Source organism: Aspergillus sydowii (assembly GCF_001890705.1).
Source record: "Aspergillus sydowii CBS 593.65 unplaced genomic scaffold ASPSYscaffold_2, whole genome shotgun sequence".
NCBI classification, from domain to species: Eukaryota; Fungi; Ascomycota; class Eurotiomycetes; order Eurotiales; family Aspergillaceae; genus Aspergillus; species Aspergillus sydowii.
The window spans coordinates 860,309-886,384 of NW_024467860.1; the positions used below are offsets into that span (position 1 = coordinate 860,309).

Here is a 26,076-nt window from a genome sequence, read left to right on the forward strand (position 1 = left end):
TGATGTGGTAGTTCCAGGCCGAATTTGGCGGGACCAGGCGAGTAATACAACGACGGATGCCGAGCACGAGGCATAAACTGGATAGACCGGGGATGCTTTAATTTCTCGAGTTTGTGGCAAGCTCACAAGGAGACGAGATCTTGGAAGAGTTGGATAGAGGCGAGTTATAGTGCGGGAGACTAACGGAGCCACTAACGCCTAGCCTGCTACCCCTCCCCACCCCCGTACTCTCTCGTCTCAGTCTCTTCTTATTTCTCTCTCCTCGCTCTCACGGCCTTCTCCAGCCCTCGGCTTGCTGCAACAATCTCGCTGATCTGTACATATCTTCTCTTCGTCGTCCCTCACTTGCCACTGTCTTTGCAGTGCTGTTTTGCCCTCCCAATTGTGTTTCCTTCCCCCCGCCGTCTATCGCTGGTTTCTCTTATCGCTGATTCACTGTGGGGTTTGGGTCTTCCACTATCTCTGGGTGGGTACAACTTGGCCCGATCATCCACTTGCTCCTCATCACGACAATCAACTCCCGCATCCCTTCGCTTCTTCCCTATATCTCTAACCATCCACACCCGCATCGTCCCATGCTGTGCTGACGCGCTTGTTTTGGCATAGACTGTTTGACTTTGGAGCTCTATTCGAGTAAGTGGTCCACGTGCTTGACCGTACGACGACCCAACCGAATGGCGCGACCCCACCACTAACAAGAGGACCGTCACCATTAGGCATTTTATTAAAAAGTTACCGGACTTCTACCACGATCAGCCAAACTATGCGGCCTTGATTTCGAATCTAGTCGCTTGTTTACATGCCAGAAATCCATAGAATCTGGCAATTGACATTCATATCAGCTTACTCGCTTGTCGTACGCGGGCAGCATTAAACATGGCAACTGTCGTGGTGCAGCAGCAGCCACTGCGCCACACCACTCCTCCTCCTGGGTCGGTGTCTCCGGCTTTGAGCCTGAATAGAACTTCTTCCCCAGTTCCAAACAAGCATATACCTGTCTGTCCGACCGGCCCGTCCCCCATCCCTTCGCGAACTAGCTCGCCCGCTCCAAAAGAAGATGCCAGTCTTGCGGCGTCCTCGCCTCTTCATCCTCCCGATGCGTTTCCCAAGATCGCAGAATCACCACCGTTATACTCGATAGAAATTGAGATACTGGAGGCTGCTGTCAAGCACTGTTCCTCGCAACCGCTTCCAGACCCCAACCTGATGTTTCCTTGGCTGCATGGTCTACACCCTGAAAACCACCTGCAGGTCGGGTTCTTCACCAATCGACGGCGCTCACTCCGGCGCACTCCTAAATGTTGGAGGGGTCTTACAATCGTCAAAGTGGGTGGGGACTTGACCACATCTAGGCTAAAAGGCGCTGTGGCTCCGGATGCGATTCTTGGACCGTCAGGTTTTGAGTTCCTCGCCGTTGACCCCCGCGAAGGGTTCTCGGTGCGCAATTTCCACATTCAAACCGCGAAGGTAGCCCCTTTATCCGACATTGTCGTCTACGGCCAGGACGGCGTAACTGCGAAGCAGCTTCTAGATGTTGCGGGCAGAATTACAGCCGCACAGCATCACTGGAGGCTCAGCTATGATCATGACCAAACCTTGCCGTCATACAATACATTCATTGTCTCTTGTTAGTTCTAAATGTCGCACCCGCTGCGTCGTATGCAGTGAACTGAACGAATTCTAGGTCCATTTTCCGATATCGAACGAAGAGCACCTAGCTTGGTAGCTGTCAATTCTAGTGGTCATCTAACGGACCAGGTCGTGGATCTCTGTGAGTCTTATGATGCATTATGCGCCCTAACCTCTCAGTCTAACAAACATACCAGTCCAGCTAGAGCGCTTGGAGATGTGTACCATGTCTCGTGCAACCGAGTTCTCGAAGAACGTCTGGCAGGGCCCTACTCCAGATTATCTCCTGCAAGCTGGTACCTCTGGCGCCCCCTCAGCCGAATCCTTCGATCTTATGATCGACGCAAACGACCTTGCCGGAATTCCTGGTCCTCGTCATTTGGCAAACCTCGCTAAGCGCCTTGCGGCAGAGCCGCAGCGACTGGAATTTCCATCATCTGGCTCCTTGCTACTCCCGTCTGGAGAAAGCAGGGATGTCGATGACTTGATCAACACACTTCGGTGGATATTCTATCTCGCAAACCCGGAGATCCCAGAGACGGATGCCGAGGGGGACATACCTATGGATGAATGCCCCAAAAAGTCACGAAAGATCCTAATTCACTGCCCTGATGGATATACTGAGAGCTCTCTACTAGTCATCGCTTACACAATGTTTGCTGAGGGTATTCCTGCAAGCGAAGCCTGGCTTAGACTTCACAGGGAGAAGAAACGAAACTTTTTCGCCTACCCATCCGATGTCGCGTTCCTGAGGAATGTTCAAGAAAAAATTCTTCAAGAGAGCCCTGCAAATCCTCCAAAATACCGGCTAACGGATCCTCGGTGGTTCAACTTTTGCGACGGTTCTCTCCCGAGTCGAATTCTACCATATATGTACCTCGGAAATTTATCTCACGCAAACAACCCAGAAATGCTCTGGGAACTTGGAATTCGACGTGTTCTTAGCATTGGTGAAGCCGTTACGTGGAGTGACTCTGATATCGCGAGAATGGGCGCTGAAAACGTGATGCATATCACCAAGGTGCAGGACAACGGTATTGATCCTTTGACTGAAGAGTTCGATCGTTGTCTCGAGTTTATTCGTAAGTTTCTTTATGCCCAGATGTGTCTCAGGTTTCATGTGTTAATATGCCACACAGGCAAGGGGAAATCGGATGGTGCAGCTACTCTAGTTCACTGCCGAGTGGGCGTCTCGCGTTCAGCTACGATATGTATCGCCGAGGTTATGGCATCCCTAAACTTATCTTTCCCACGGGCATAGTAAGTGCCACTCTATCTTTGTATTGAAATGTCACTGACATGTTTCCAGTTGTTACGTCCGAGCGAGAAGACTCAATGTCATCATCCAACCCCATTTACGATTTGTGTAAGCAAAAGTGTCAAGCTGCAAAGATGCTTATCAAAACTAACAAGACCCACAGGTATGAGCTTCTAAAGTGGGAAGAGCTCCAACAAAAGAAAAACAAGCGACCTCTGAAAAGAGAACTCGAATGGGCAACCGTGGCCCGCGAAATCGCCCTCATGAACAAACCATACTCGAGATAAGTAGATGCGGGAATTGGCAACATCGACCTGCCATCTTTGGGCTCGCTTTTACGGCAGCAAACCGTCTGCAGGCAGAAATGAATGAATTGATGACACTCGATACACCGATAATGTGAGAAATGACCGGACGAACTGACGAAAAGAACCATCCTCCGTCTTCGACACGATGCGATTTGATTTGATTTTGGCGTTAGATGGATTTGATTTACACGGATATTCCTTGCTCTCTTTTCACGCATGTAGTTATGGCATGACACAATTACCCCCACTTCGTTTTCGCTTGAAATTGTTCCCATTTTATGTGACCATGCTGTCTTATCGACTTAGTGTATCTCGTTTCCGTTTTCTACCTAAGGGTTTCTCTATGTTACATAGAGGAAGTTAAATTGGCTTCAACGGGGTCCATTGTGGCTGCTTCCTGGAGACATTCCATCTCAACCGTTTTCTTCTGAATAACCGAGCCCTACTATATTTCCAAGGGTAGAGTCTGTCTCTATTCACCTCCTTTCACTAGACGACCTTCATTTTGTCCCACATGCATTAGGATTGCCTTCATTAATAGGCATGTCAGGGTCAGGTAATAATAGGTAGTAAGTAACTGGCTTTCTCGGCAGCAATGACCTCGAGCCGGAGTGGAAAAAAAAAAAAAAAAAAAAAAAAAAAAAGAAAAAAAAAAAAAAAGAAAGAAAGCACAATGGAGCACCTTACCTACCTACGCAGGGACCATGGTAGTAACAGCAGACATGGAAGGAGCTACCAAAACAAAGTCATAGGTATTAACATAGAAGGAGCATGAAGAAACCGCCAGAGATTTCTTAGTTGTATAGTTTGTCCATCTTTTTCTTTGCAAAATTGTCGTGAATACTAAATATTATTTGAAATGGGGAGAAGAAAGAAAAGAAGAAAGTAGGCCATGCGTGAGACATAAAACAATGTGCGTTCATATATATAATGAAGGTAAAAAGAATAAGGTGGGTATATTGCGATGGGCTGTACAGCTCAAGGTCCAAACCTGGGTGGCGGTTGGAGCACCAGGTTCGCTTTTATTAACTGTTTCGTCGGCTCGTCTGGGACCCAAGTTGGGTCCTCGACCTTTGGGTGTTTGGAGCCCATTCTGGCGCCTTGGCCCAGGAGTGCTCTGATAACTCGAGGAAGATTTCTGTGGGTGGCGTGATACAGAGGACTCATCCCGTCCTTGTCTTCCTTGCTGAGATCGGCTTTTGCTTCCATAAAGGCATCAAATTTTGCCTGCCACTCCGATTGGCTCCTCATGCTGCTGTGAGGGGAGTATTCCTTAATCAACATGATCAATGGGGTGTCATTTGATTGGCTGCTGAGGATATCGACTGGTATTCGGCCGTTCCTGGTAAATTCTTTAATGAGGGCCGCCCCTTCTTTGGGTGCCCACGCGACATGATGCAGACACGTGTAGCCTTCGCTCGTAGTTACCAAACAGTCTGCGCCGTGGTCCAGTAGTTTACGGACGACATCTAGATGGCCGAGCCGTGTTGCAAGCATAAGTGGTGTGAGGCCCGTTCTCGAAACGGCATTGATATTAACCCTAGCTTGTAGCAGGCGACAAATTATATCCATACTATAACTCTTCATAGAAATAGCACAGCTCAGAGGGGTCATATACCCCGAGTCCAATCCTTCTTTATCAATATCTCGTCGAGTATCCAGTAGTTCATTGACGATATTAGTAAACCGAGACCGAATTGCATGAATCAATAGCCTGTCCCTATCTCCGTTTATTTCAACACGCTCTTCGACATCGAAATTCTGTCCGAGCTCATATCGTAGCTCTCCGGTGTCGTTTTCACACTTTAAAATTCGTTTTATGATATCTGGGGACTCACGGGGTGGAGCTCGAGATGGTGACGGAGGTTGAGGTGTTTGTGGAGGCGTCGGCGGCGGCATTGGTACCAGGCTATCAGGTAAAGAATCAGGATCTTTCTGCAATTCTTCCTGAATGTCTCGAATTCGGCTTTTAACATCGGCGGCAGTCAATCGGGCCTCAACGTTAACCTCAAGGGTCCCGAGGAGCAAGTTGCGGAAGAGTGTCAATACATGCGAGGACACTGGGCTATCTCTGTTCGGTAGTTCATTCAACCACGTCTCAATGTGAGGGTTTCGAATGTGACGACCTTTTCCGCGATAGAAATAGCTATGGTCATGGTCAGATTCTCCGTCCATATTTTTACCTCGCTTCTCGTCCAGATCTTTCAGTTTATTCTCGCCATCCAGCCCAAAGGCAAGGACTCGGACCAGAATGCATCCCAATGACCAAACATCACTTTTACGCGAAAAGGCCCCATTGTTGGCAAGCTCGGGTGACCGGTAAATACCCTTCAAATTATACCCGAGTGAATATGGAAAAGTTATTCCTGGTACGTCGATTGGAGGCGCCTTAATGATGGATTCCCCAAAATCGGAGATCTTCCAGTGCCCAGCACTGGACGAACCGGGGCCTTTAAATACTAGGATATTTGCTGGTTTCAGATCCATGTGACAAAATCGAAGTCCTGGGTCCAAGTCGTCCTGCAAATATTCCAGTGCACCGGCCAGGCGTTTTGACTCTTCAAGCAAGTCCTTAAACCTGATACTGCTAGATTGTTCCCGAAGGAGATGCTCGAGGTCTGTATCTGCCCAATCGAAAAAAAGATTGAACTGATTTCCAATAGTAATAGTCGCAAAGAAAGGCATAATTCCGTTATTTTCTTTCCTTTTCAGTTGTTCTCGCAGGATGTCAAGGTTATTCTTCTCTGCCGTAAAGTTATAGGGACTAGTGAAACGTTTCCGAGCAATATAACTGGGTCCCTAGAATATCGTCCGTCAGGGTTATACAATATTTGCCAACTAAAACAAGGGAGATGAACTTACACTACGTCCATTACTGTAACGGAGATGCCCGGGATGAAGGTGTTCCTTGGTGACAGTGCCAAACCCTCCCTCTCCAATCACTTCCCTTTTAATAACAGGAAATATCCATCCATCATCCAGTTCACGATGCTTGCCTTCTTCTATGTCGATCGGACAGTAGTAGGGTCGCTGGACAAGGAAGTCGCGTGCTGACACCCCAAGAAATGTTGGGGCCATCAACATATCCATATTATACCCGGGAATATCCTCGTCGCTTCTATTCTCAATCCTGAGAAAGAGGGCTTCGAATCGGGTCCACTCACTCCATTGGATTTCCACCAATATGGAAAGCGTCTGAAGGTAGCTTCTTTTGATGCGCTCTATATAATTCGGACTGAATGCTCTGTGTCTGCCGGCGAATGCCTTCAGGCGCTCATCGTGCCAAAATTCTTTAAGTTTTCCACGTGGTAAGAACGGAGGGGTTTTCGGATCATCGTCACTTCGTACCATGACTTTCTGGAGCTTCCCCCGTAATACCGATATATCGAGGCTTTTATCCTTAGACCAAGGCATTTTCATCGTTGGAGGCTCGAAACGAGAGGCTGACGGGGCTGCGCAGGTGAGATATGGAACTTGACGCTCACTGAAGGCATGAACCACCAGTGATAAGGAAATATAGAGTAAATTGAAAAATGATCCGAGTTTTCTTCGAGCAAAAGCGCATTGCGATAGACGCCGGGGAAGGTGGAGAACGGGGGAGGCTGAGGCTGCGGAGTGACGACTCGAAGGAGCTTAAGATGACTCGAAGTCACGAGCCCAACGAACTCCCTCCTCGGATCCAGGCAGCCTTTTTCTTTCTTTTCTTTTTGTTAATTTTACTCGGGTAATTAGAGAGACTAGGCAGCAGCGGCAGTTGTAAACTTCTTTTATTACCGAAACTGCGTGGCTATGCGTTAAAGGAAACCCAGGCCGAATAGACAGACGAAGTTTCTGATCAAACATAGACGGTCTTTTATTCCTTCTAATCACCCGGATTCTCGTTCGAATATCATTTTATTACTGTAAGGTGAGTATTCTAGTGCCAGTTGCGGCATGTCCCAAGCCCATCTACGTTACCTCGAAACGGGAGATGGCGCTTCATGGCTAACGGCTTACTAGATAAATCAACTTCATAAACACGAGTACGCATTTTGAGCTAAACAGAACTTCATAACATGGAGACCAAATCCTCATAATGGGTGCCTGCGGGTAATTTAAGGGACAGTGTGCATCTCGTTAGATTCCTCATCGGGTGAAGTGTCCCTGCTGCGATGAACACAGGGCAAAGCTTTAAAATGCTCTTTGATATGAGTAGATGTATGTTTTTCAACTATATTATAGTCAGCCAAATTATTTTGCCGCCATATGGGTAAATTTTGGTATTACAGATTTGGTCCATTTGTTCGAGAGGTATCTGGCCTGTGCTCGGGACCTTCGCAACTTAGGGTTAGCAAAACCAGCCCATATCAGAAGCAAGCGCACGGTCACTTACAAATAGAAACACCAGCACAAATGCCAGGGCATCAAGACCACTACACAGTATTAACCAATTATTCGGGTAGAGGGCTCTGGTATCACTCACGCAAATATGTATAAAAGGTAGCCATAGGGCCGCGTATTTCCGAGCTCCGCCGCATATTTATTGACAAGCGGAACAAGCGTAACGAGAATTGTTAGGCCAATAAAATTGACCATCACACTAAAACTCATGCCCACCTCTAGTCGCAAAAAAAGTATAATAAAAATAAAGTCAGTGGCCCTTCACTAGTAGTAATCTCGATTCTGAGGTGCTTCTTACCGCGAAATGCCAATGGGAATACTTCAGCGCTAAAGGTAAATGGAACCGGTCCAGCCCCAATACCGTAAAAAGCAAGGTAGATAACAATAGTAAAGACAGCTACAAGTCCAGTCCTTGTATCAGGATCTGAGATCATATAGAAAGAGCTGATGGCGACGAGGCTGAAAAACATGCCGGCAAGGGACACTAGCAGCAATAGCCGCCGGCCCTTTTTGTGGTATCCGTCAATGTACCTGTGTGCTGGGATAGTGAATAGAAAGTTTGCCAGCCCAAAGCCTGTGGAAATTGCAAAGTCAGTGGAAAGGCGAGTGTTATTAGCCCAGAGTACGAGAGTACTGTACCGAAATTTAACCAGTCTACCTTCGCCGTGTGTTTTGGTATATCATTTTCGTTCTCGGGATCACTGAAGATAATCTTCGCCGTGTTTTTTGCTATATCATTCCTGTCCCCGGGATCACTGAAAATAACTGAGGAATAAAATGAGAGCACATTAATCTAAATTCATCAGTGTCAGCTAATGTCCGCTTTGGTTATTTCAATCTCGGGGACCAACGCCACAGAGCTGCTGGGACACCATCACAATAAACGCAGCAATACACGCTCTTCGGTTGCGCTTGATAGACCAGAGTGACCTCACACGCTTGAAGAAGTTCAAGCTGCTAAGCTCTACTTCTTGATATAACTCACTCCTCAACCATTCGTCACCTCTCGACAATTTGCCAGATCTGCGCAGCCTCTTCTGTGACTCGAATTGCAACTGGCTATGGATAGAGTATAAGTCCCTACATGCTTGGATGTCACTTCCACGCAGATGACGAAGACTTAAAAAGGCATCCGCGTATCGCTTTTTGCGAATGAGGAACCGTGGTGATTCTGGGCAGAGGAAAGCAAGGAACAGCAGGATTATGGAAGGGATTGCGGCTGAGCCTAAGATAACCCTCCAGTTTCTGTCGGCAATAAAGACGCACACAAATCCAACGAATATTCCGCTTGGAATCGGGCTTGATTAGAAAACGTTCTGGCGGTGCGGTAAGTACTCAGTGGGAGAGGGATATGAACTCACAACGTGTCGAAAAGCTGCCACATCATAAGGAGCTGTCCACGTAAACGATCCACAGCAGCCTCAGCAGCGAATACAGGTGCAACCGATGCTTTCGCCCCAATCTGAAGGAATCGTTCCTTGTGAGTAATCATCCGAATGGCAAAGTTCACTGGTTATCCTTACCCCAACGCCGAGTAGCAGGCGACAAATCAAAAGCTCTTGCCAGTTGTTGCACCTAGCCGTTCCTAGTTCATGGGATCAGAGATACTGTAAGCTTGAGGGTGCCGGGATAACATACCTAACGCAAATGCTGTGCAACAAATTCCTGATATGAAAAGCGCAGGGCGTCTTCCAAATTGACCCTCCTGCAGAGGGTCACTCAACCAAGTACCGCTGATACCCCCATGTCAACGGTGTCTTGGACTTACGATATTTAGACCTAGACTCACATGAGACTTCCAGTAAGCCATGGTGCCGCATCGATAAATCCTCCAAAAAGATGGTGTTTGTTGCCGGGAATATGTCTATTTTCGAATTCTCTCTGCCAATCGAGTGAACTCGCATTTATCGACGATTGCTGCCAGCCTCTTTTTAGAGTCAGTAAACATGAAGAGAGTGGACATAAGTTTAGCAATAAACGTTACACTCACTGGGTGATGGCAGCGCAAGCCGTGACCAAAATCGTAACTTTCAGGTCCTTTGTTTGCTGGAATAGACTTGAGGTACGCTCGAATCGGAGTGCATCCTTTTCGACGTTTGTCAATCCAGGAATCCCAACTATGTTGCTTGGATTTTGGGCAAGTCGTGCTCCCCTCAGAAAGACTTCCTTATCTACCACGCTCTCAAGTCCCACAACGTCCTTTTTGTGGTTTTGTCGGTCGTAGAATAATGTGGCATCAAGCACCAGTTCTTCCGGGGTTCGTGAGCGTAGGGGGTGCTCATAGTCGTCCTCCCTGGTACCCCAAGCGCAAGAGTGAGAAGCAGCCTCATTTGACCAATGCCTCACACCGTGGCTGATGTGAGGAATAAAGGGGGAGCGACTCACTCGTCTTGAAAGCCAGTACCATTTGCTGCCATCGCACCAGCGGAATATTGTTCGGGTGGCTTGGAGGATATTGTTTTATTGTTTTGGTAGGTTGCCGGGCGTTGAATGTATGCGAAAGCGAACACACATATTGCTCTGCAGGTGTTTGAGGAGATTTGATTATAAACATCAAGTCAGCCGGAGCTTTTAGCACCAGAATCTATGCAGATCCATTAAAACAACACACTGGTTGCGGAGAGAAGACAGGGATTTCAAGACCGTGACGAGGCTACGAGGCTGCGAGGCTGCGCATCTCCAATCAAGCACCATCCTATCACCCATAAGTGTTTCAGAGGCTCGTATTCTAATGGATGGCATTAATGATCTAAGACGCAGAAGGAATGTCGTTGAACGTGTTTACGTTTGCCCCCGAGCCCGCAGTTCACATAGATGTCAGGTAACAAGAGGCTCAGCCACCTGCGGAGAACAGAATCCGAATCAGATGCTGTGTTCCAGATGCAGATGACATCGGCATTACTTGCATCAGGGACGTCCTCGGTGACGGTCAAACGTGATGAAATATCGCTGGCACGCTTTGCGATGGAGAACGGACCCTGTTGCAGAGTAAAATGCAAACACTACACCCGATTTCCCTGTAATGTTTCCCCCCCGATGTTAGTTATATAAGAAGTTATGCAAAACTAAGTCCGTCAAAGGACTATTAAAAAATAGAAATCTGGCTTTGGAATGGCGAGTCCGCCCCCAGTGGCCGACAGCGATAGCTCATGCAGGCGAAAGCGCAAAGGCCCAGGGGCTAGGGCTCACTCCGCCTCCGGACTAGCAAGGATGAAGACGAGCGTCAAAGACGGAAAAAAAAAAAAAAAAAACATTTTTTCATCGACTTTCGAGTTCCCAAATCATGTCGCTCAACTGCACGTCTCGAGCATGGCACCAAGACCAGTCTTCTTTCTTTGCTAATTTATGGCCGTCCTTTCAGTAGTATACCAATGTAAGGCCGGCCTCGTAGCACTAGGTATTCGCCGTTGTCGGGATCTATTAGCTGTCCTTCAGATAGCATGAGCTCAAGCCTTTGGAAATGCGGAGAACGAGCCTTGGGGACTGGGGGCCTCAACTTATCGGGTAGCAAGTCGTGCATGCCCTCCTGGGGACGCAGGGATTCCTACCAATCATCAGCTTGGTTGGATGATGATGTTGGTCATACATACAAGCATCGCACTTGCGATTCGACGGACTCACGTAAATTCCGGTCAGGACCCAGGGAACTTTCGGAACGGGCCAGAGCCCCCAAATCAGCTTCGTTCTCGAGGTTTTCAACTATTGGCAGCTCTCCTACAACCACGTCAGCAGCATCAAGAGGCTCTGCTCTCGGGCCATAATTACCACGTCCAACACAAGCGTCAAGTCGCCAATATAATTTCAGTAGCCCCTCTTCCTTTGAGATCGATAGTAGCCTCGATGTGATCCAGTTGCCCGATCCTTCCCCACGCGCCCCCCACCCCCAGCCAGACAAACAGCGCCTGCAACAATGAGTACTCCTTTTCGTAATGTTCTCAGCGAGGCTCTAAGCGACTATATCGCAATAGAGGATCTGGAAGTCAGGCTCCGCTTCCTTTTCCAAAAACCAATCCAAGTCCGCGTAAGATACAAAGACAGTCACCATCCATTCCGGGCAGTGATGCTGACGCTTTTTGGGTAGAGCCAACGTGGCCGATATGTCTTTGATGCGCCACGAGAGGTTAAATTGGTACCCTCCCTTGAATCGATCAATGCTGGTTCAACTTGCTAACGAAAACCTGTTGTAGGAGGAGATCGCGTAAGTTAACCTGTTTCTTTCAGGTTGCTTCTTTTTGGAGAGGCTTAACAAGTTAACACGCACTGGACGCAGTGATCTTCGCCGGTCAGTCCGAGCGAATTAATCATAACCAATTATTTTCAGGTGGCAATCTTTTTGTTGCATTAAAACATGGCTGAGTCGCCTGGAGAGGCGTTGCTTATCGGGCGTGTGTCTGCCTCTGTCTGCCTCAAAGATGATATTCTGTAAACGCTTCAAGAAATCTAGTGTATAAGAGTGTTATTACCAGAAGGTTGGAAGCAATCCAAGTGTGTCTGCCCATTTGTAGGATCGCAGAAATGTCGGTTTCATCGCCTATATCAATGAGGGCCTTCACGTGGAGGGGAAGAAGTGAGACTGTGTCGACCGCTGACCAGAAGTACGACCTTCCCTCCCGCAACCACTACAAGGCAATCCGACCGCTTCTCCAATCCCCAGCTTTTATCACCTCCCGTGAGAAGTCCGACATACGACTATATGACACAGTTCCGCAGTCGGAACCTGTTGTTTTCGGCGATAGCGATGCCTTCAGAGCCCATATCTCATCGACACCAAAGCCGCAGACGCGCATAGTGTAAGTTGCATCCGTCCGTGTTGTTGCATATTTCCCAACTTACCATACTTTAGTTCAATATGTTGCAGGAGCTCGCTAGATCCACTTTCGATCACGGAACCAGCGATGCGAAAGCTGACGGACACTTACGACATTGACAACTCCTTTATCGACCATGCCCTCTTGTTCGGGGACAAGCCGCGCACCTCGGATTCAGGCCATGGAGGAATGACAATACGGGAACGAGAAGATGGGACTTTTGGTAATGTTCCTTTCCGATTGCTTCTGGCTTTTCTCTGCTAACCCTTGCAAGACATGCACTACAGGTTCACCTATAGCGAAGGTTATCAAATCCGACTTGAGGGACCCACCAAATTCACATACCGGCAAGTCTGTGTCTTCCATAGATATAATCCGTCCGGGTCTGGCAACCTTTGGATTTTCCTCCATGCCCGCCCCTATTCAGAGCTACAGGCAAGTTTAGAGAGGGAAGTCTCGACAGCTCCAAGCGGTGGAATCCCAAATTGGTTTTCCCTTCACCTGCTCGTTTTCGCCGCCTACATTGGAAATTGGAGGTGGTGTTTGCGGAATTTTGGTGAAAAAATTGAGGAAGCAGTGGGTTTCTGCCTATCTCTATCTATGATTTCCCGTGGTAACAGATATTCAGGCCGACATCGCCCTCACAATGGACCTCTCCAATCCCAAGGTCGTTAGCGACACTGAGAGCTTAAGTTTGTTGCTACATCCACAAAACCTCGTCAGCGCAATTACACCATTCTCTTGTCAAATTGGGGTCACTTTAGCCACTATTCGCAAAATGGCGGAAGCCAACGAACTATTCCTTTCGAAAGGGTTGATCACACACAAACAACACCGAAAGCTTGCCGATGAAACAGCCTCCTATATTTCGAACCTAGAAGGCTATATGAAAAGTGTCGAGACTCTGGAGAAAAAGGTGAAAGGTTACTCGAATCTGGTACGTTTTGTCCAAATGTTTTATGCTCAGCTAGTACCAAGCTAACAGCAAAAAGCTGGCCACAACGCTGACTCTCAGTAACCAAGCTCGGATGCTCCAGCTGACCGACGCATCTGTCGAAGACAATACCAATGTCTTTGTCGTAACAATGGTCACATTGGTTTATTTGCCCGCGAGTTTCGTCTCTGTAAGTCTCCCAGAGTCCCAGTACAGTAGGGCTGCCTCAACCAACCGGCAGGGTTAACAATCGCGCGTCCAGGCATTTCTCGGAATGAATCTCTTTGATTTTGATGCGCCAGAGGATAGAGGTTTTTCAGCATCGGGAAAATTTTGGATTTTTTTCGCCGGGACGCTGCCATTGACTTGCCTTACCTTAGGTTTCTGGTATTTCCTTTCAAAGCATCGGAAGCGGGCAAGGATGCAGTTCAAGCAGGCTTCTTGAACACTTTTTCCAAACATTTATTTTTCCTTTTTTTTCCCGGAAACTGTACTTGTATATTGATAGATTCCTTATGTCGTTGTTTATAGAGAATCATTGTTTATAGATTGGTTTAGTTGTTTTGGATTTTCGTGATTTATCTTCTGGCCTGAGGCATAAATTAGTCCCACATGACACGAATTTTGGCAGAAGTGCTCTCTCTCTGGATCGACTTCGCCCTTGGTATAGAGCTACCTTACCTGGATGCCATTTCTGGATTCTCCAGTATCTCACAGGCTTCAAAGGCAATGTCGACATCCAATGTCATAACCACACTCAACCTGGTAACATACATTTCTGTGCACATTCAAATCGGATGAGATTTCTTGCGCATTACTCGGATACCCACAGACCATAATATATAGTTTCATCTAGAAAATGACAGAAAATGCGGCATTCGACCCCGATGACCCGGTTGCGCCTACCAAACAACGTGAGAATAACTCAAAACGTCTACGAGGACCACGACAGATCACCAACCCACTACAAAAGGGCATCGGGGAATTCATAAAAACGAACATCTCATATTTACTTGATCAACATGATTTATCACTCGAGGCACTGGTTTCGTCTCTCCCGAAGAGATACACTATATATGAGCCGATGCTTCTGCTGCCACTGAATGCTTTCACCCACCCTCCAGCCTGGGGCTCTCTATATGAGTGCCTAAGCAAAGACCAGCGCCAAAGTTTATACTCATATATTGCAAACTCCTTTGCCCGATTTGGAGTAACACATATCGCTATGAATGCCCCAATCGTTCTTACAGATAGCCAGGGGCATGAGAACAAAATGCGAAGCCCAGTCGGACTAGTCCCATTGTATGGGGATTTTGGACCAGTTGTATCAGGCGATGATGAGGATGCGCAGCCATCTGAAGATGACCATGAGCGGGCATTCTGGGTACGCACCGTCCAGAACCATGGAATCGTGCAGGTTTGGGCTCCTTTGTATACCATGTTCTCGAGGGGAAATATTACCGAGAAGGCTCGGATTTTGGGACACGCTTCTACGTTTGAGGGGCTGGATGAGGCGTCACTTGGTGGAGAACTAGCTGATGACGTTGCTGTGGTTGATATGTATGCTGGGATCGGGTACTTTGTGTTCTCGTACTTGAAGCGGGGAGTGAAGAGGGTTTGGGGGTGGGAGATAAACGGGTGGTCTGTCGAGGGGTTACGGAGGGGATGTGTCAAGAATGGGTGGGGATGCAGGGTCATCAAGGTACAAAATGATGGGCAAATGAGCATATCCATTTCAGATCTGGTTGAGAGTCTGTGTGATGCAGACCGCGTTGTCATCTTCCATGGCGATAACGGCTTCGCTCCAGGCATTATGAATGGAATTAGGATTACTATGGAGAACGACCGGCGGTGCTGGGCAAGTATCAGACATGTTAACTTGGGTCTTTTGCCCTCATCGAATGCCTCATGGGATAATGCCTGCAAGATCGTTGACAAGAACAAGGGTGGATGGGTCCACGTCCACGAGAATGTGGATGTGCAACGGATACAGGAAAAAGCGGCCGAGATAAAAACCGCAATGGGGAGGTACTGGGCAGGCTCTGCGTCGCAGAAGGCCGATTTGAAACACCGCGTCGAATGTCGGCATGTTGAACAAGTCAAAACCTACGCTCCTGGTGTCGTGCACTGTGTATATGATATCAAGCTGTTGTCGCATTACTCAGCCTCCGACAGCAACTCGTCATGATTGTTATGGACTCATAACGCACACAGCATAGCAATTACATAATAAGCTGGTCTTCGTGGCTCGTGTGGTCATTAGAAGGGTATCTATCCTGGTATATCCTTGAAGCGTAAGTGACGAACCGCAATAAGACATATATGTACACATGGGAAATGTCTAAATCTACATATAATCAAATTTATTGCTTTCGGAATTTCGCCGGAATGTTTGCCGCAACAATTGGCATCCGTTCAAGCTGCTCCAGTTTATCCATTGCCTCATCCTCCTCGTCATGTCTCTTGAAATGCTCAATGTCTTCGGGGTGCGTGAGTTCCTCCTCCGTTGCGTCCTCACCGTGGTACATTTCGAAATGATGAATCTCATATTCGTACTCAATGTCTCCGTGATGACCAGGCCCGAACCCAAAGTCTGGCAGTTTCACGCCGTCAGAGATAAGGTGCAACCAATTCTCGCGGCTGATGAACCCAGTATTCGCCGGATCGAAAAGAGTAAAGACCTCCCTCAGCGCTTCCAACTTCCGCTCCTCAGTGAGACCCGCATTGGACTCGTCGTCCATGCCGTATGTTTTCCGTACTTCATCAGGTGTCCACGCTCCGGATGAATCGTAGTCGTGAAGTGTGAAGAAAGAGGCACCGTCGAATGTATCAATGTGATGCTCCTCTGCAGTTTTCAAATGTGAGTAAGTCTATTGATATTTCCTGCAGGGTACTCAGGGTCCCACCTTGCATGTGCCGAGTCGCCCAATCTGCAGAGGGATCCTGAGGGCTGGAATGCGACCCGTGGGCGTTCACCAAGCTGCCACTCAAGGCGAGCAGAGCCGTAGTAAGCGTAACCAGCATTGTCAATTGCGGATTTTGTACCTCGACTAGCCAGAGCCAAGTTTAGGGAATAAGATGGGGTCAAGCTGAAGAGAAAATAGCTCGAGCAACTTCGGCGTTGATTGCGTATGAGGAGACCCCGGAGAGGCCAGACCAGCTGTTTGCATGGGGATGTTTGCAGGGTTTGCATCCCGAGATCTCCGACGTTTTTCCCGGTGCAGACACAATCAACTTTTCCAGCATCATACCACCAGCACGCAGTCGGCTTGTTTAGTTCAAATTCTACCCGGCATCGCAGATTGAATATCCAGCAATGTCTGATTGATCAAATTCTATCAGAAAACTCGCCGTCCTCGCCGACAGGGCCTGGAATGTCCTGAGAATGCAGCGTCTATGGTCCCACAGCGCAGCGCCAACCTCCCACTGCATTTCGTGCCTCGGCACCACTGGGGTGAAGGCAGCGCCTCGAACGGTTTCGACGACAAGCGCGCGAAGACTACGTGCCAAGGACTCACGCGCAGCTGGCTATACTGGTTTCTTAGCTGCAGCGGCCTCAACAGATGCGCGAGCAAATGGCAGGCACAGCAGGAGGTTGGAGGAAAGGATTGCGCCTGTAAAAGAGGCGAATGTGTTGTTCGACGAGGGGGCATGCTTTTTGGATGCGCCGTCACCACTTCGAACCGCAAACCTTTTTCGAACGGCCCTTCAGACCAGAAAGTTTCACTCGCTGCCACGACCTACACGCCGAGCCATCCAGTCACTGATTACACGAACGCCGCGCAGACTATCGCATTTCTCGAGCAATGTTGGCCTTGGTGATACAGAAGCAGTGGATCCCGTTGTTCAAGAGCTGGAAGCGGAAAAGTTAGCTCCGATAGAGGAGGCAGACGATGATTTTGACATGGCTATTGATGTAGAGGATGTCCCTGATTGGCTCAAGTCGGATACGGTTCGCGCGAAGGCAATCAAGAAACTCGCATTGAAACAGCTTGCGATTAGGCTTGTATTACGCCCAGCGATTGCACACAGCTATTTCGGCATCCTGAAGAATTATGATGACGACGCTTCGTCCCCACAACTTGACCTGCCAGGTCTTCTATTCGAGCTAAACGCTACTCGCCGTAGGATACGGCAGATCAAATCCAATCCAACGGCCAACATCGAGGATTTAACCCGAGGCATCAGTATTCGTCGGCTAAAAGAGGCGAATCATCGAAGTAAACAGCTTGAAGACCGCTTCCGTCAAGACACAGACCTGTACATGAGCAATGAAATGCCTCTCGAGGAATATCTTTTGAGGCTGTCGAGTAATTTACTCGATGTGCAAGATCCTGACCAGGCATATATTTTTACGAAGATGATCATAGCGTTCACGAAAACTCGACAAAACGACATCGCCAAACTGGTTATCAAAACGATACTTCCTTACAAATTTCAACTAAACCCTTCTTTGATAACATCAATTCTTGTCTTCTTTCGCAAGAGTAAGGATCTGAACGGCTTCGATCTGTTTTTGAAGATGTTGGAAGGAAAGGGCTACCCGATTGAACTGGGGAACCTCGGTTACTACAAAACGAAGATAGTCAATGGAATTGAAATCTCAGTTCCTCCAGTTCATAGTGCGAATGTTGTTGTCTATGCCGCACTCATTAGGGCTTGTCTACGTTTCGACCAGCCTGATCGTGCTGACGCGTACCTTATGGTAGCGAGAGGCGCCGGCAACTTGGACGATTTTGCTATACTCATGTCGTATTTGGAGTTCTACGCAATACGCCGTAATTGGGAAAAAGGACTACCAGTCCTGCAAAGAGCACTGGCTTTCATTGCCTCAACGACCGAACACCCACCGCAAAGGGTAGAGAGACTCATCAGGATGATGGTGCATCTATGTGATTCATGTCGCATGCTCGAGGCTTCTGATGCCCTCATTGAGGCTTCAGTTAATAGTGGGTTCAGCCCGGATCTACCCCAGAAACAAAAAGATATTGTCTCCGAATTCGACCCGGAATCTCAGAGGTGGTGGACAATAGCGGAAACCTCAGTACCGAAAACGAATCAGACGAAGGCAGACCAGTATCTTGAGTTTGTTAGGACGGTAGGAGAATACCTTGATAGCTTGCCCATCCCGGGGGAACACAGTTCTGCTCGTCGATTGCAAAGGCTTTCCCAGATATATTCCCGCCGCGTTTTGACCTCGGTGGTCGAGGGGAGACTCGCTGGAAAGGCAACAGAAGAAGATACGACAAAACGTGGTATCGTTAATGATGCGCTTAAGACAATCCAAGCGGCAAACGAAAATGCGTCGAGTTCTTTTGAAGGCACGATGGCTGCTCAACAGCGGGAAATAGTGGCTCTCAGGAGCGAAGTCGCCCAATTGAAAAAGATGGTTCTACATCTATCTCAGCACACGACTGCGCCGAGTGCTAATTCAACTTCTGATCCAGAAGGACTGAATGGATTGAAGGAGCGAAAAGATACACCGGCGCCCGCGTCAGGCGATACTTTTCCACAAGACGAACGGGCTGGGGCGTGAGCTCCTAGATGAACAACTCTGCCATCATAGAACAATCTGGCCGCGACAGCCTGTGTTACGATATCCTCTAACTACTTAGGTATAACTCCAATTGGTGTCATGTACATTTTACCCTCAACTCTATCCCAGCCCTTTTTTTGACGACCATATTTATGGCCTTTGATACCTAATGAACCTGTACATTATGTCTATAGATAGAAATTCATCGTTTTGGCGAAATGCCTCATAGGATAGCATGTTTTTGCTCCAATTTGGATCCGTTCAGTATAGATCTTAAGATAGATTTTCAAATATGGACGTCGGCTTGTTTGTTTTCCCACAAATAAGCACATGAAGGAGCCGGGAAGACATCATTGCCTTGTTGGCGAGTATATCATGAACGAAAAACATGTTGGCATTGACGTGACATGATAGCAAGCATGGTCTATTGGTCATCTAAATTATTCAACGTCTCTTCCCATCGGCACGCATCTTCTCCTTGCGCGAGAGCCTCTCGGCAGCGCGAAGGAGAGAAGAGCGAATATCGCCTTTCGGGAATGACGAAATATCGTAATAGGTAGGAGCAATATCCTGAAGCGCCGAGTTAGATAGATGAACTATGGAGCGGAAAACGGGATAAGGTGTCGGGGAAGCAACTTACGATTAGCCATTCTGGTTTAACAGCCGTGACCGTTCTGATATAGTTCTTCGTGGTAAGGACAAACTCGTTGTATAGGACCCATTCGGCGTCGTGGGCGAGAACGGTCGAAGGGTGCAGGAGTACATTTTGGTGATCCTTGATGGTCATGTACATGCTCTTGCCCTGGGTTTCTTTCTTGGCAACTTGCATGAAATACCCAGCACACAGGGCGCGGCGAATATTCTCGTAGTATTTCTTGTCTTCAAACGGAGTTGAAATCATCTCTAGCTCCTCGCGCTCCATGATTCGTAGAAGCTGCATGCGCACGTTGTCGGCGGACTGTAGGGCTCGCAGGGAAAGGAAGTGGTCGTGGCACCATTGCTTAGTGTTTTCCTGGGCCTCGGGGCTCTTGAAGGCATGGTAGGCGTTGAGTAGAGTTAGGTGATCGCCGTCAGGGTGGGCAAACAAATTCTTCATTTCGTCCGCACGCTTGCGTTGGGATGCTGGTCGGACAAAGATCTGAGGTACGGAGAGCAAAGCAGTGATGGACAGGACCTCGTTGGAACAATAGAACTCGGGCGAGCTGATAAGCATGACAGCAAGCGCTGGGTCCAAGGGGAACTCTGATGCGAGACGTCCCAGCTGTGTCAAATTGCCCTCATCGTCAAGGCATGCGAGGTAGTTAAGCTCTTCAAGAGCACGCATAAGTGTCTCCGGCGCAGGGGGGTCCATCAGGTCGAAATGGACCAAGTCATCAATGCCCAATTTCTTCAGCTCGAGCACGGTCGACGACAAGTTAGAGCGCAGAATCTCGGGATAAGTCTGATCAATTAATTCCTTCTTGAAGGCACCTTCTGTGTAAAGGCGGAAACATTTTCCGGGGCGTGTACGACCAGCACGACCGGCTCTCTGCTGCGCGGAAGCCTTAGAAATTGGCGAGACTAGTAGAGACTCGACACGAATACGGGGGTTGTAGATTTTCTGTTTTGAGAAACCGGGGTCGACAACATAAACGATACCGTCGATCGTAAGGGATGTTTCTGCAATGTTGGTTGACACGATCACCTTTCTACCTGGCCGACCTCCAGGGCGGCGTGGGCCGGGCGCTGGATCGAAGATCTTCTGTTGCATATGGGGCGGGAGACTACCGTAGAGGGTGTATACTTTCAAGGGGCCTGCATCAGCCTCTCTGACCATTTCATCACCCTCGAGAGATATCTTGCGCGCTGCATCTTCAATTTCCTCTTCTCCAGTCAAGAAGAGAAGAATATCACCATCATCCTCAGTAGCATGGATTTGGAGAACTGTGCGAATGGCGGCTTCCACATAATCTTGCTCGGGTTCGGGAGTATAGAAAATCTCGACAGGATGGGTACGACCAGGGACGGCAAGCAACGGGGCGTCGTTGAAGTAACGTTGGAACTTCTGCGCATCCAGTGTGGCAGACATGATGATGATCTTTAGATCGGGTCTGCGCAACACCACTTCTTTCAAAAGTCCCATAAGAACATCTGTCGACATTGTTCTTTCGTGCGCTTCATCAAGAATAATGGTGCTGTAGCGACTAAGCTCATTGTCGTTCATGGCCTCTCGCAAAAGCATACCATCCGTCATGTACTTGAGAAGTGTTTTGGAGCTAGTCATGTCCTCGAAACGGATGCTGTAACCAACCTCCTCTCCAAGGGTGACATCCAACTCTGCAGCAACACGCTGAGCCACTGACATTGCTGCTACACGACGGGGTTGAGTACAGGCGACCATCTTCCGCTGGGTCTGTGGGAGATCATCGAGCAGGACGAATTGGGGGATCTGTGTCGTTTTTCCGGATCCAGTCTCACCGACAAAGACCAGGATTTGGGATTCTTGGTACAGCTTCAAAAATTCATCTCTGAGAAGTGGAGGAAGTTAGTGACTTGCTAATCAAATTACTTGCAAGGACCACGTACCTTTGCGCATGGACCGGAAGGTCCCGACGACCTTCTAGGATCGAGAAATACTTCTTGGAGTATGGTTGGTTGGTGAACGGATTGAACTCGTTATCTTCAACCTTTTGCGCCAGCGCAGCAGTTGTTTTATGTCGCTGCAGCTTGGCAAAGGCTGAGTTCTTGTTATCAGCCTCAGAGCTTGTGTTGCCGTTAGAGGACGTATCAGCGTACATATGAGCCAGATAGGGATTATCCCGGGGATCAGCCCCAGACTTATCCATCTTCTGGCGTTTGGCGCGAGATCCGTCTTCTGAGTCTGAGCGTCGATCAACCATGGCGAGTTGGAGGAGAGCGTAGGGGAACCACGAGAAAGTCGAGTCGAAGCGGCCAAAAAATTCACTGCGCGGGTTTGCCTTCGGAACAAAGGCGGCTCAGATAGGCAAGTGGGCCGGCGGTCGCCAGAACTGCCGCTTCAAACCTCACCGCCCAGGGGATTTGTCAACCCCGCTAAAAGGAACAAAACAAGGGACCCGAAATATTTATAGGACTGGACCTTTCTATTGGGACAACGTCCTGCTTGTCTGTTCAGTCGGTGACGGGGGCTCTCGAGGATCTGGCCTTACTCCTACTTAGCTTTTCTCAACGTCTATCGGTAACGCCCAATGAAATCGAAGCTTTCATAGTCCCCGGTTGAAAGAAGCAAACTAGTACTTGAGACGAGCGTCAGCAGCCTTTCTCCACAGGTCATAGACCAGAGTTCCCTGCCATAATTTGCTCCCATATATCACTCACTGCCTCAAACACAGCCCTAACAACCTACCATGGATTCGTCGGAAGGAATCGTTCCGAGCTTCTGTATCGGACTGCATGAGAGCAAGCGCACCGTTCCAATTACTTCGGAGGTGGTACAACTGGCGCATGAGAGTAATGTATATGGGAAACCCTCTCCACTGGCCTTTGTTTCAACTACTGATCCTGAATTTATAGTATGACATGCTCACTACTCGCATTACAACCCCCCACTTTCACTCGCGTGTGCTCAGTCTCCTTTCCTCTCATCTATCAAATATACAGGCCTTGTCTCGTGATGACCCTGAGACGCTAATGACCACAGAGAATGTTCGGCCGCTCGTTGTTCCACAACTAGGACCGGCCGATACAAATTTAACTCCAAATGAGGCAATGTCCCAATTAATGGGAGTGACCAGCTCTTGGATTGATTTATGTTCCCCAGATCCGTTGATTGCAGACATCTCCCGTCAGGTCTTTATGCTTGAGGTTGCTTACGCTGCGTTCTGTGGCATTGGATACCTTTTGGTCCCAGGGCCGAAACTGCACCATAACGGAATGCATTCAGAGGGAATGGTATACTACGCGCGGGCAGTTCAGGATGCGATCAACCTAGGCCCGTACATCCAGTTCCATATTTGGTTAAACATGGTCGACAATCAGGATCTCGAATCAGATGAAATGGGTGACCTTGCACCCTTCGCTAGGGAGGGGTTCTTTTATAACAACGGGATGGAACCACCGAAGATAGACCTTTTCGGTACTTGGGATGCCTGGGATGCCATTAGAAGAACCTGTAAATACCACTCAAGGCTTTTCGTAGGTAAGACAAATCTACCTAACCACTTTGCTATTTATAGTTGCTTGTCGCTAAGATGCTTCCTTAGCTCTCCCGCTACCAAAACACCTACCGCCAATGTGTGTGCAATCTAGGTGGCATTCGGAGCCGGTCCACCTGTTCACCATCGATCCCAACACATTCATCAAGAACCAAAAAGGTTATCCAGTCCTGGGTAAATCACACCAAGCCTTGATTTCCCGGTTTATGCGCCTGCGGACTGCACCGTGGATCTTGCTTTGTGATGTGGGATCCCTCCCAGGTTTAGAGGCAGACCCATCCGGGACAAATGTGCTCAATCTTCCTGGCACCGAATACCCGAGCCTTGTGCAGGCCGCAGCCTCGAACAAAAAGTACATTGACCCAACTCCACATCTATCGTACATGAGAAACCTCCAGCAACGCCAGCCTCCTCGAACCGCTATCGAGAGATTTGGCGTCGGTTACCAGGACTATCTCCAGGCACCATTGCAGCCGTTGACCGTCAACCTGGAAAGCATTACTTACGAAGTATTCGAGAAAGACCCTATAAAATACGAATGGTATGAACGTGCAATCGCAAAGGCACTCACCGATTGGACGGAGCAAAAGAAACCCACATCTAATCCGGATGGACGAGTAGTCGTTGCGGTGGTCGGAGCAGGAAGAGGCCCATTGGTGACCCGGGCACTCAAGGCTAGCGCTCAGTCAGGCGTTGAAATCGACCTCTGGGTTGTAGAGAAGAACCAAAACGCATTCGTTCTCCTTCAGCGCCACAATGAGAATATCTGGGGTGGAAAGGTAACCCTTGTCCACTCTGATATGCGTGCGTGGAAAGGGCCCCTTGTGCAGAAGAAGACGTCCACGCCAGCAGCACCTGTCGGGCAGACTCTCGGCATTGAAGACGAGTTACTCTACGCTCCAGATCATAAGAAAGCAGCTGCTCCCTCAACTGAAGAGATCACTGAGTATGTGCACGCCAAGATTGACATAGTAATATCCGAGCTACTAGGGTCCTTTGGCGACAATGAACTTTCACCGGAATGTCTAGATGGCGTCAACCACTTACTGGATCCAGTGCACGGTATCTCGATCCCAGCCTCTTATACCGCACACTTCACGCCAATTTCAGCGCCAAAGCTCCATGCGGATGTCACAAACCAAACGGTCTCGAATCCTGCAGCGCCTGAAACACCATATGTGGTCATGTTACATGCCATTGATTACCTTTCTACGGATCAATCCGATTCCAACTATAGCAGTGTCAGATCTTCAGTCACTACAGTTCCGTCCGAGACGACAACACCGTTAGTTCAGACTGCGTGGTCTTTCTCCCATCCTAATCGAAACATACCACCCCAGCCGCCTTCCACCTCAATGATTTCTAATGCGCACAATGTGCGTAAGACACGACTCGCCTTCCCCGTCCCAAACCGTGGGGTCTGTCATGGCCTCGGGGGTTATTTCGAAACGGTTCTATATCCCGGTGTAGAACTTTCCACTAACCCAGTTACCATGGAAAGCAAGAGTGCCAATATGATCAGTTGGTTCCCAATATACTTTCCGCTAAAGGTAAAAACCTTGCTTTCCCGGCATTCCCAGACCATATAAGGATACAGGATTGGATATGCTAACAATCACCTAGACCCCGCTTAGCGTCCCGGACAACGGCGAAATTGTCGTTACAATGTACAGACAGACCGACGACCGAAAGGTATGGTACGAGTGGATGGTGGAGGTTTTCGCTATCGAGGGTGGCCCCGAGCCAGCATCTGCATCAGAGCGCATCGCCCCAGTGATGAGCGGGGCCAGAACTATTTCGCCAGGCGCAGATAGCGCTGGCAACAAAGACGCCAGTACGGATACTTACAGTAAGGCGTCGCAGAGGAGAGCACGCGGTCCAAGGCGAGTGAGAGTGGGGATCAGTGATCTACACTCAAGCATTAAGGATGGATGTCTTATGTAGCTCGAGATCTGCTTTAACTCGTTCCGGAATCCGGAGAGGCAACATAGTGGCTGTTAGTGTACGAGGCAGCGTGAATTCGTATTCGCGGGGATCGTGGTGACAGCAATTTCTGGGCAGACTCTTGGCAAAAGTATATGGAAAGGCCAAGCAAGTTTGTGATATCAAAAGCTGATAAGGCAGACTTGGCGACCTTGGTTTCTTCAATACTAGTTATAATTAGGATCCGCCTGCTTTCTGGGCGTCAAGAGCGACCAAAAAAAATGTCATACGTACTCAGGACTCAGGAGTTTGACATCGGACCCATGCACGCGCAGACGAATCCCACGTTCCCTGCTCAAGCGTGGGGAGATGGTCAGTCCCAGGCTGTCGTCTTCTCTGGAGTAGGTACACTGCACTCCGTGCAAGAGTATAACCAACCGAAACGTCCACGGGTTGTCCGTAATGTTGAGGTTGCACAGATGATAAAAAAGGCCTCCAGACGGATGCCCTTCCGCGTATAATCTGGAAAGTCCGAGTATCTAGTCGTCGACCAAAGTGATCTATAGGTGCTACGGATTAGATGCAAACTCCGTCCCGGCGGGTGGAATGCTGGGAGAGTTCCAAGGCTCCATTCGGCGGGGGGGTTGCAGAATTGGGACTTTGCAGATCATCGAAGCTGAAGGATGCAAGAACAAGGCGTGATAGACTGATAGTGCGACACGAGCCTCGGGGCATGAAACGTCAGAATTGGACATCGAGGAAGTTGGCTGTTTTGGGAGGTGGCTTCAGCCCACAGCACGGGAAGAGCAACGTGTAGCGGGGAGAAGCTGTGGTTGGTGTGAGGGGCTCCCGAGGGGCTTCGTTATCGGGGACTGTTCGGATTCCCGCTCATAATGGGATAGCATAATTGACTACTAATTGTTGATATCGAGTAGCGTTCTAACTGGAGAAGGTAATGGCCGACCGGTGGGGGATTGCGCGTGATTCGATGGCCCGAGATTATCTGATGGGAAGATCGAAGTTGAGAGCAGGAAGTGCCGGTATACGGACTTTACGGAGGGTCGGCGGAAGACCCGTGCACAGGGCACAATTGATCTTCACAGGCACGTTCAAGGTACCTCCTGCCAA

At 48.7% G+C, this 26,076-nt stretch overlaps 10 protein-coding genes across 10 annotated transcripts; 6 read left to right on the top strand and 4 right to left on the bottom strand.

Annotated features, from left to right (window-relative positions):
* Positions 1 to 753: 753 nt before the first annotated feature.
* Positions 754 to 3,257, top strand: pps1 (tyrosine/serine/threonine protein phosphatase PPS1). The gene is made up of 6 exons (XM_040849856.1): positions 754 to 1,627; positions 1,685 to 1,771; positions 1,827 to 2,711; positions 2,769 to 2,889; positions 2,939 to 2,995; positions 3,051 to 3,257. Exons 1-6 carry the CDS (start codon positions 877 to 879, stop codon positions 3,172 to 3,174), a joined length of 2,025 nt encoding a protein of 674 aa, XP_040705812.1. The 5' UTR covers positions 754 to 876; the 3' UTR covers positions 3,175 to 3,257.
* A 916-nt stretch (positions 3,258 to 4,173) lies between these two features.
* Positions 4,174 to 6,546, bottom strand: ASPSYDRAFT_27662 (uncharacterized protein; the record flags this gene model as incomplete). Its single annotated transcript, XM_040844419.1, has 2 exons — positions 4,174 to 5,994; positions 6,058 to 6,546. 2 exons carry the CDS (start codon positions 6,544 to 6,546, stop codon positions 4,174 to 4,176), a joined length of 2,310 nt encoding a protein of 769 aa, XP_040705813.1.
* A 743-nt stretch (positions 6,547 to 7,289) lies between these two features.
* On the bottom strand, positions 7,290 to 9,992 carry ASPSYDRAFT_85703 (uncharacterized protein; the record flags this gene model as incomplete). Its single annotated transcript, XM_040851552.1, has 13 exons — positions 7,290 to 7,405; positions 7,462 to 7,507; positions 7,568 to 7,607; positions 7,658 to 7,793; positions 7,874 to 8,149; positions 8,215 to 8,368; positions 8,427 to 8,862; positions 8,937 to 9,037; positions 9,099 to 9,160; positions 9,214 to 9,308; positions 9,365 to 9,502; positions 9,566 to 9,868; positions 9,961 to 9,992. The coding sequence occupies 13 exons, from the start codon at positions 9,990 to 9,992 to the stop codon at positions 7,290 to 7,292; spliced, it is 1,935 nt and encodes a 644-aa protein (XP_040705814.1).
* A 1,493-nt stretch (positions 9,993 to 11,485) lies between these two features.
* Positions 11,486 to 11,777, top strand: ASPSYDRAFT_85704 (uncharacterized protein; the record flags this gene model as incomplete). The annotated part of the gene is made up of 3 exons (XM_040851553.1): positions 11,486 to 11,596; positions 11,657 to 11,704; positions 11,763 to 11,777. 3 exons carry the CDS (start codon positions 11,486 to 11,488, stop codon positions 11,775 to 11,777), a joined length of 174 nt encoding a protein of 57 aa, XP_040705815.1.
* A 68-nt stretch (positions 11,778 to 11,845) lies between these two features.
* Positions 11,846 to 14,043, top strand: ASPSYDRAFT_40587 (uncharacterized protein). Its single transcript, XM_040846109.1, has 5 exons — positions 11,846 to 12,365; positions 12,419 to 12,606; positions 12,658 to 12,959; positions 13,012 to 13,320; positions 13,376 to 14,043. Exons 1-5 carry the CDS (start codon positions 12,091 to 12,093, stop codon positions 13,562 to 13,564), a joined length of 1,263 nt encoding a protein of 420 aa, XP_040705816.1. The 5' UTR covers positions 11,846 to 12,090; the 3' UTR covers positions 13,565 to 14,043.
* Positions 14,044 to 14,176: 133 nt separating this feature from the next.
* On the top strand, positions 14,177 to 15,505 carry ASPSYDRAFT_145461 (tRNA(Phe) (4-demethylwyosine(37)-C(7)) aminocarboxypropyltransferase; the record flags this gene model as incomplete). The annotated part of the gene is made up of 1 exon (XM_040841520.1): positions 14,177 to 15,505. One exon carries the CDS (start codon positions 14,177 to 14,179, stop codon positions 15,503 to 15,505), a length of 1,329 nt encoding a protein of 442 aa, XP_040705817.1.
* A 175-nt stretch (positions 15,506 to 15,680) lies between these two features.
* Positions 15,681 to 16,341, bottom strand: ASPSYDRAFT_142981 (nucleobindin SSP120; the record flags this gene model as incomplete). Its single annotated transcript, XM_040841297.1, has 2 exons — positions 15,681 to 16,162; positions 16,224 to 16,341. The coding sequence occupies 2 exons, from the start codon at positions 16,339 to 16,341 to the stop codon at positions 15,681 to 15,683; spliced, it is 600 nt and encodes a 199-aa protein (XP_040705818.1).
* Positions 16,342 to 16,616: 275 nt separating this feature from the next.
* On the top strand, positions 16,617 to 18,853 carry ASPSYDRAFT_195219 (uncharacterized protein; the record flags this gene model as incomplete). The annotated part of the gene is made up of 1 exon (XM_040843711.1): positions 16,617 to 18,853. Exon 1 carries the CDS (start codon positions 16,703 to 16,705, stop codon positions 18,851 to 18,853), a length of 2,151 nt encoding a protein of 716 aa, XP_040705819.1. The 5' UTR covers positions 16,617 to 16,702.
* Positions 18,854 to 19,075: 222 nt separating this feature from the next.
* On the bottom strand, positions 19,076 to 21,388 carry ASPSYDRAFT_605944 (DEAH-box ATP-dependent RNA helicase PRP43). The gene is made up of 3 exons (XM_040849873.1): positions 21,077 to 21,388; positions 19,494 to 21,027; positions 19,076 to 19,423 (listed from the first exon to the last, which is right to left on the bottom strand). Exons 2-3 carry the CDS (start codon positions 20,991 to 20,993, stop codon positions 19,298 to 19,300), a joined length of 1,626 nt encoding a protein of 541 aa, XP_040705820.1. The 5' UTR covers positions 20,994 to 21,027; positions 21,077 to 21,388; the 3' UTR covers positions 19,076 to 19,297.
* An 830-nt stretch (positions 21,389 to 22,218) lies between these two features.
* Positions 22,219 to 24,969, top strand: ASPSYDRAFT_54957 (protein arginine N-methyltransferase; the record flags this gene model as incomplete). Its single annotated transcript, XM_040848947.1, has 4 exons — positions 22,219 to 22,326; positions 22,385 to 23,009; positions 23,074 to 24,575; positions 24,649 to 24,969. 4 exons carry the CDS (start codon positions 22,219 to 22,221, stop codon positions 24,967 to 24,969), a joined length of 2,556 nt encoding a protein of 851 aa, XP_040705821.1.
* Positions 24,970 to 26,076: the final 1,107 nt, after the last annotated feature.

Bases quoted from the DNA above. Each gene is read 5' to 3' on its own strand.
- pps1 (XM_040849856.1), top strand. From the start codon at position 877: ATGGCAACTGTCGTGGTGCAGCAGCAGCCACTGCGCCACACCACTCCT. The intron at 1,772-1,826 runs GTGAGTCTTATG...CAAACATACCAG, and splicing joins GGACCAGGTCGTGGATCTCT to TCCAGCTAGAGCGCTTGGAG. The intron at 2,996-3,050 runs GTAAGCAAAAGT...CAAGACCCACAG, and splicing joins CAACCCCATTTACGATTTGT to GTATGAGCTTCTAAAGTGGG.
- ASPSYDRAFT_40587 (XM_040846109.1), top strand. From the start codon at position 12,091: ATGTCGGTTTCATCGCCTATATCAATGAGGGCCTTCACGTGGAGGGGA. The intron at 12,366-12,418 runs GTAAGTTGCATC...ACCATACTTTAG, and splicing joins AAGCCGCAGACGCGCATAGT to TTCAATATGTTGCAGGAGCT. The intron at 12,960-13,011 runs GTGGGTTTCTGC...ACAGATATTCAG, and splicing joins GTGAAAAAATTGAGGAAGCA to GCCGACATCGCCCTCACAAT.
- ASPSYDRAFT_605944 (XM_040849873.1), bottom strand. From the start codon at position 20,993: ATGTCGACAGATGTTCTTATGGGACTTTTGAAAGAAGTGGTGTTGCGC. The intron at 19,424-19,493 runs GTAAGTTGCTTC...TCGGCGCTTCAG, and splicing joins TTAAACCAGAATGGCTAATC to GATATTGCTCCTACCTATTA.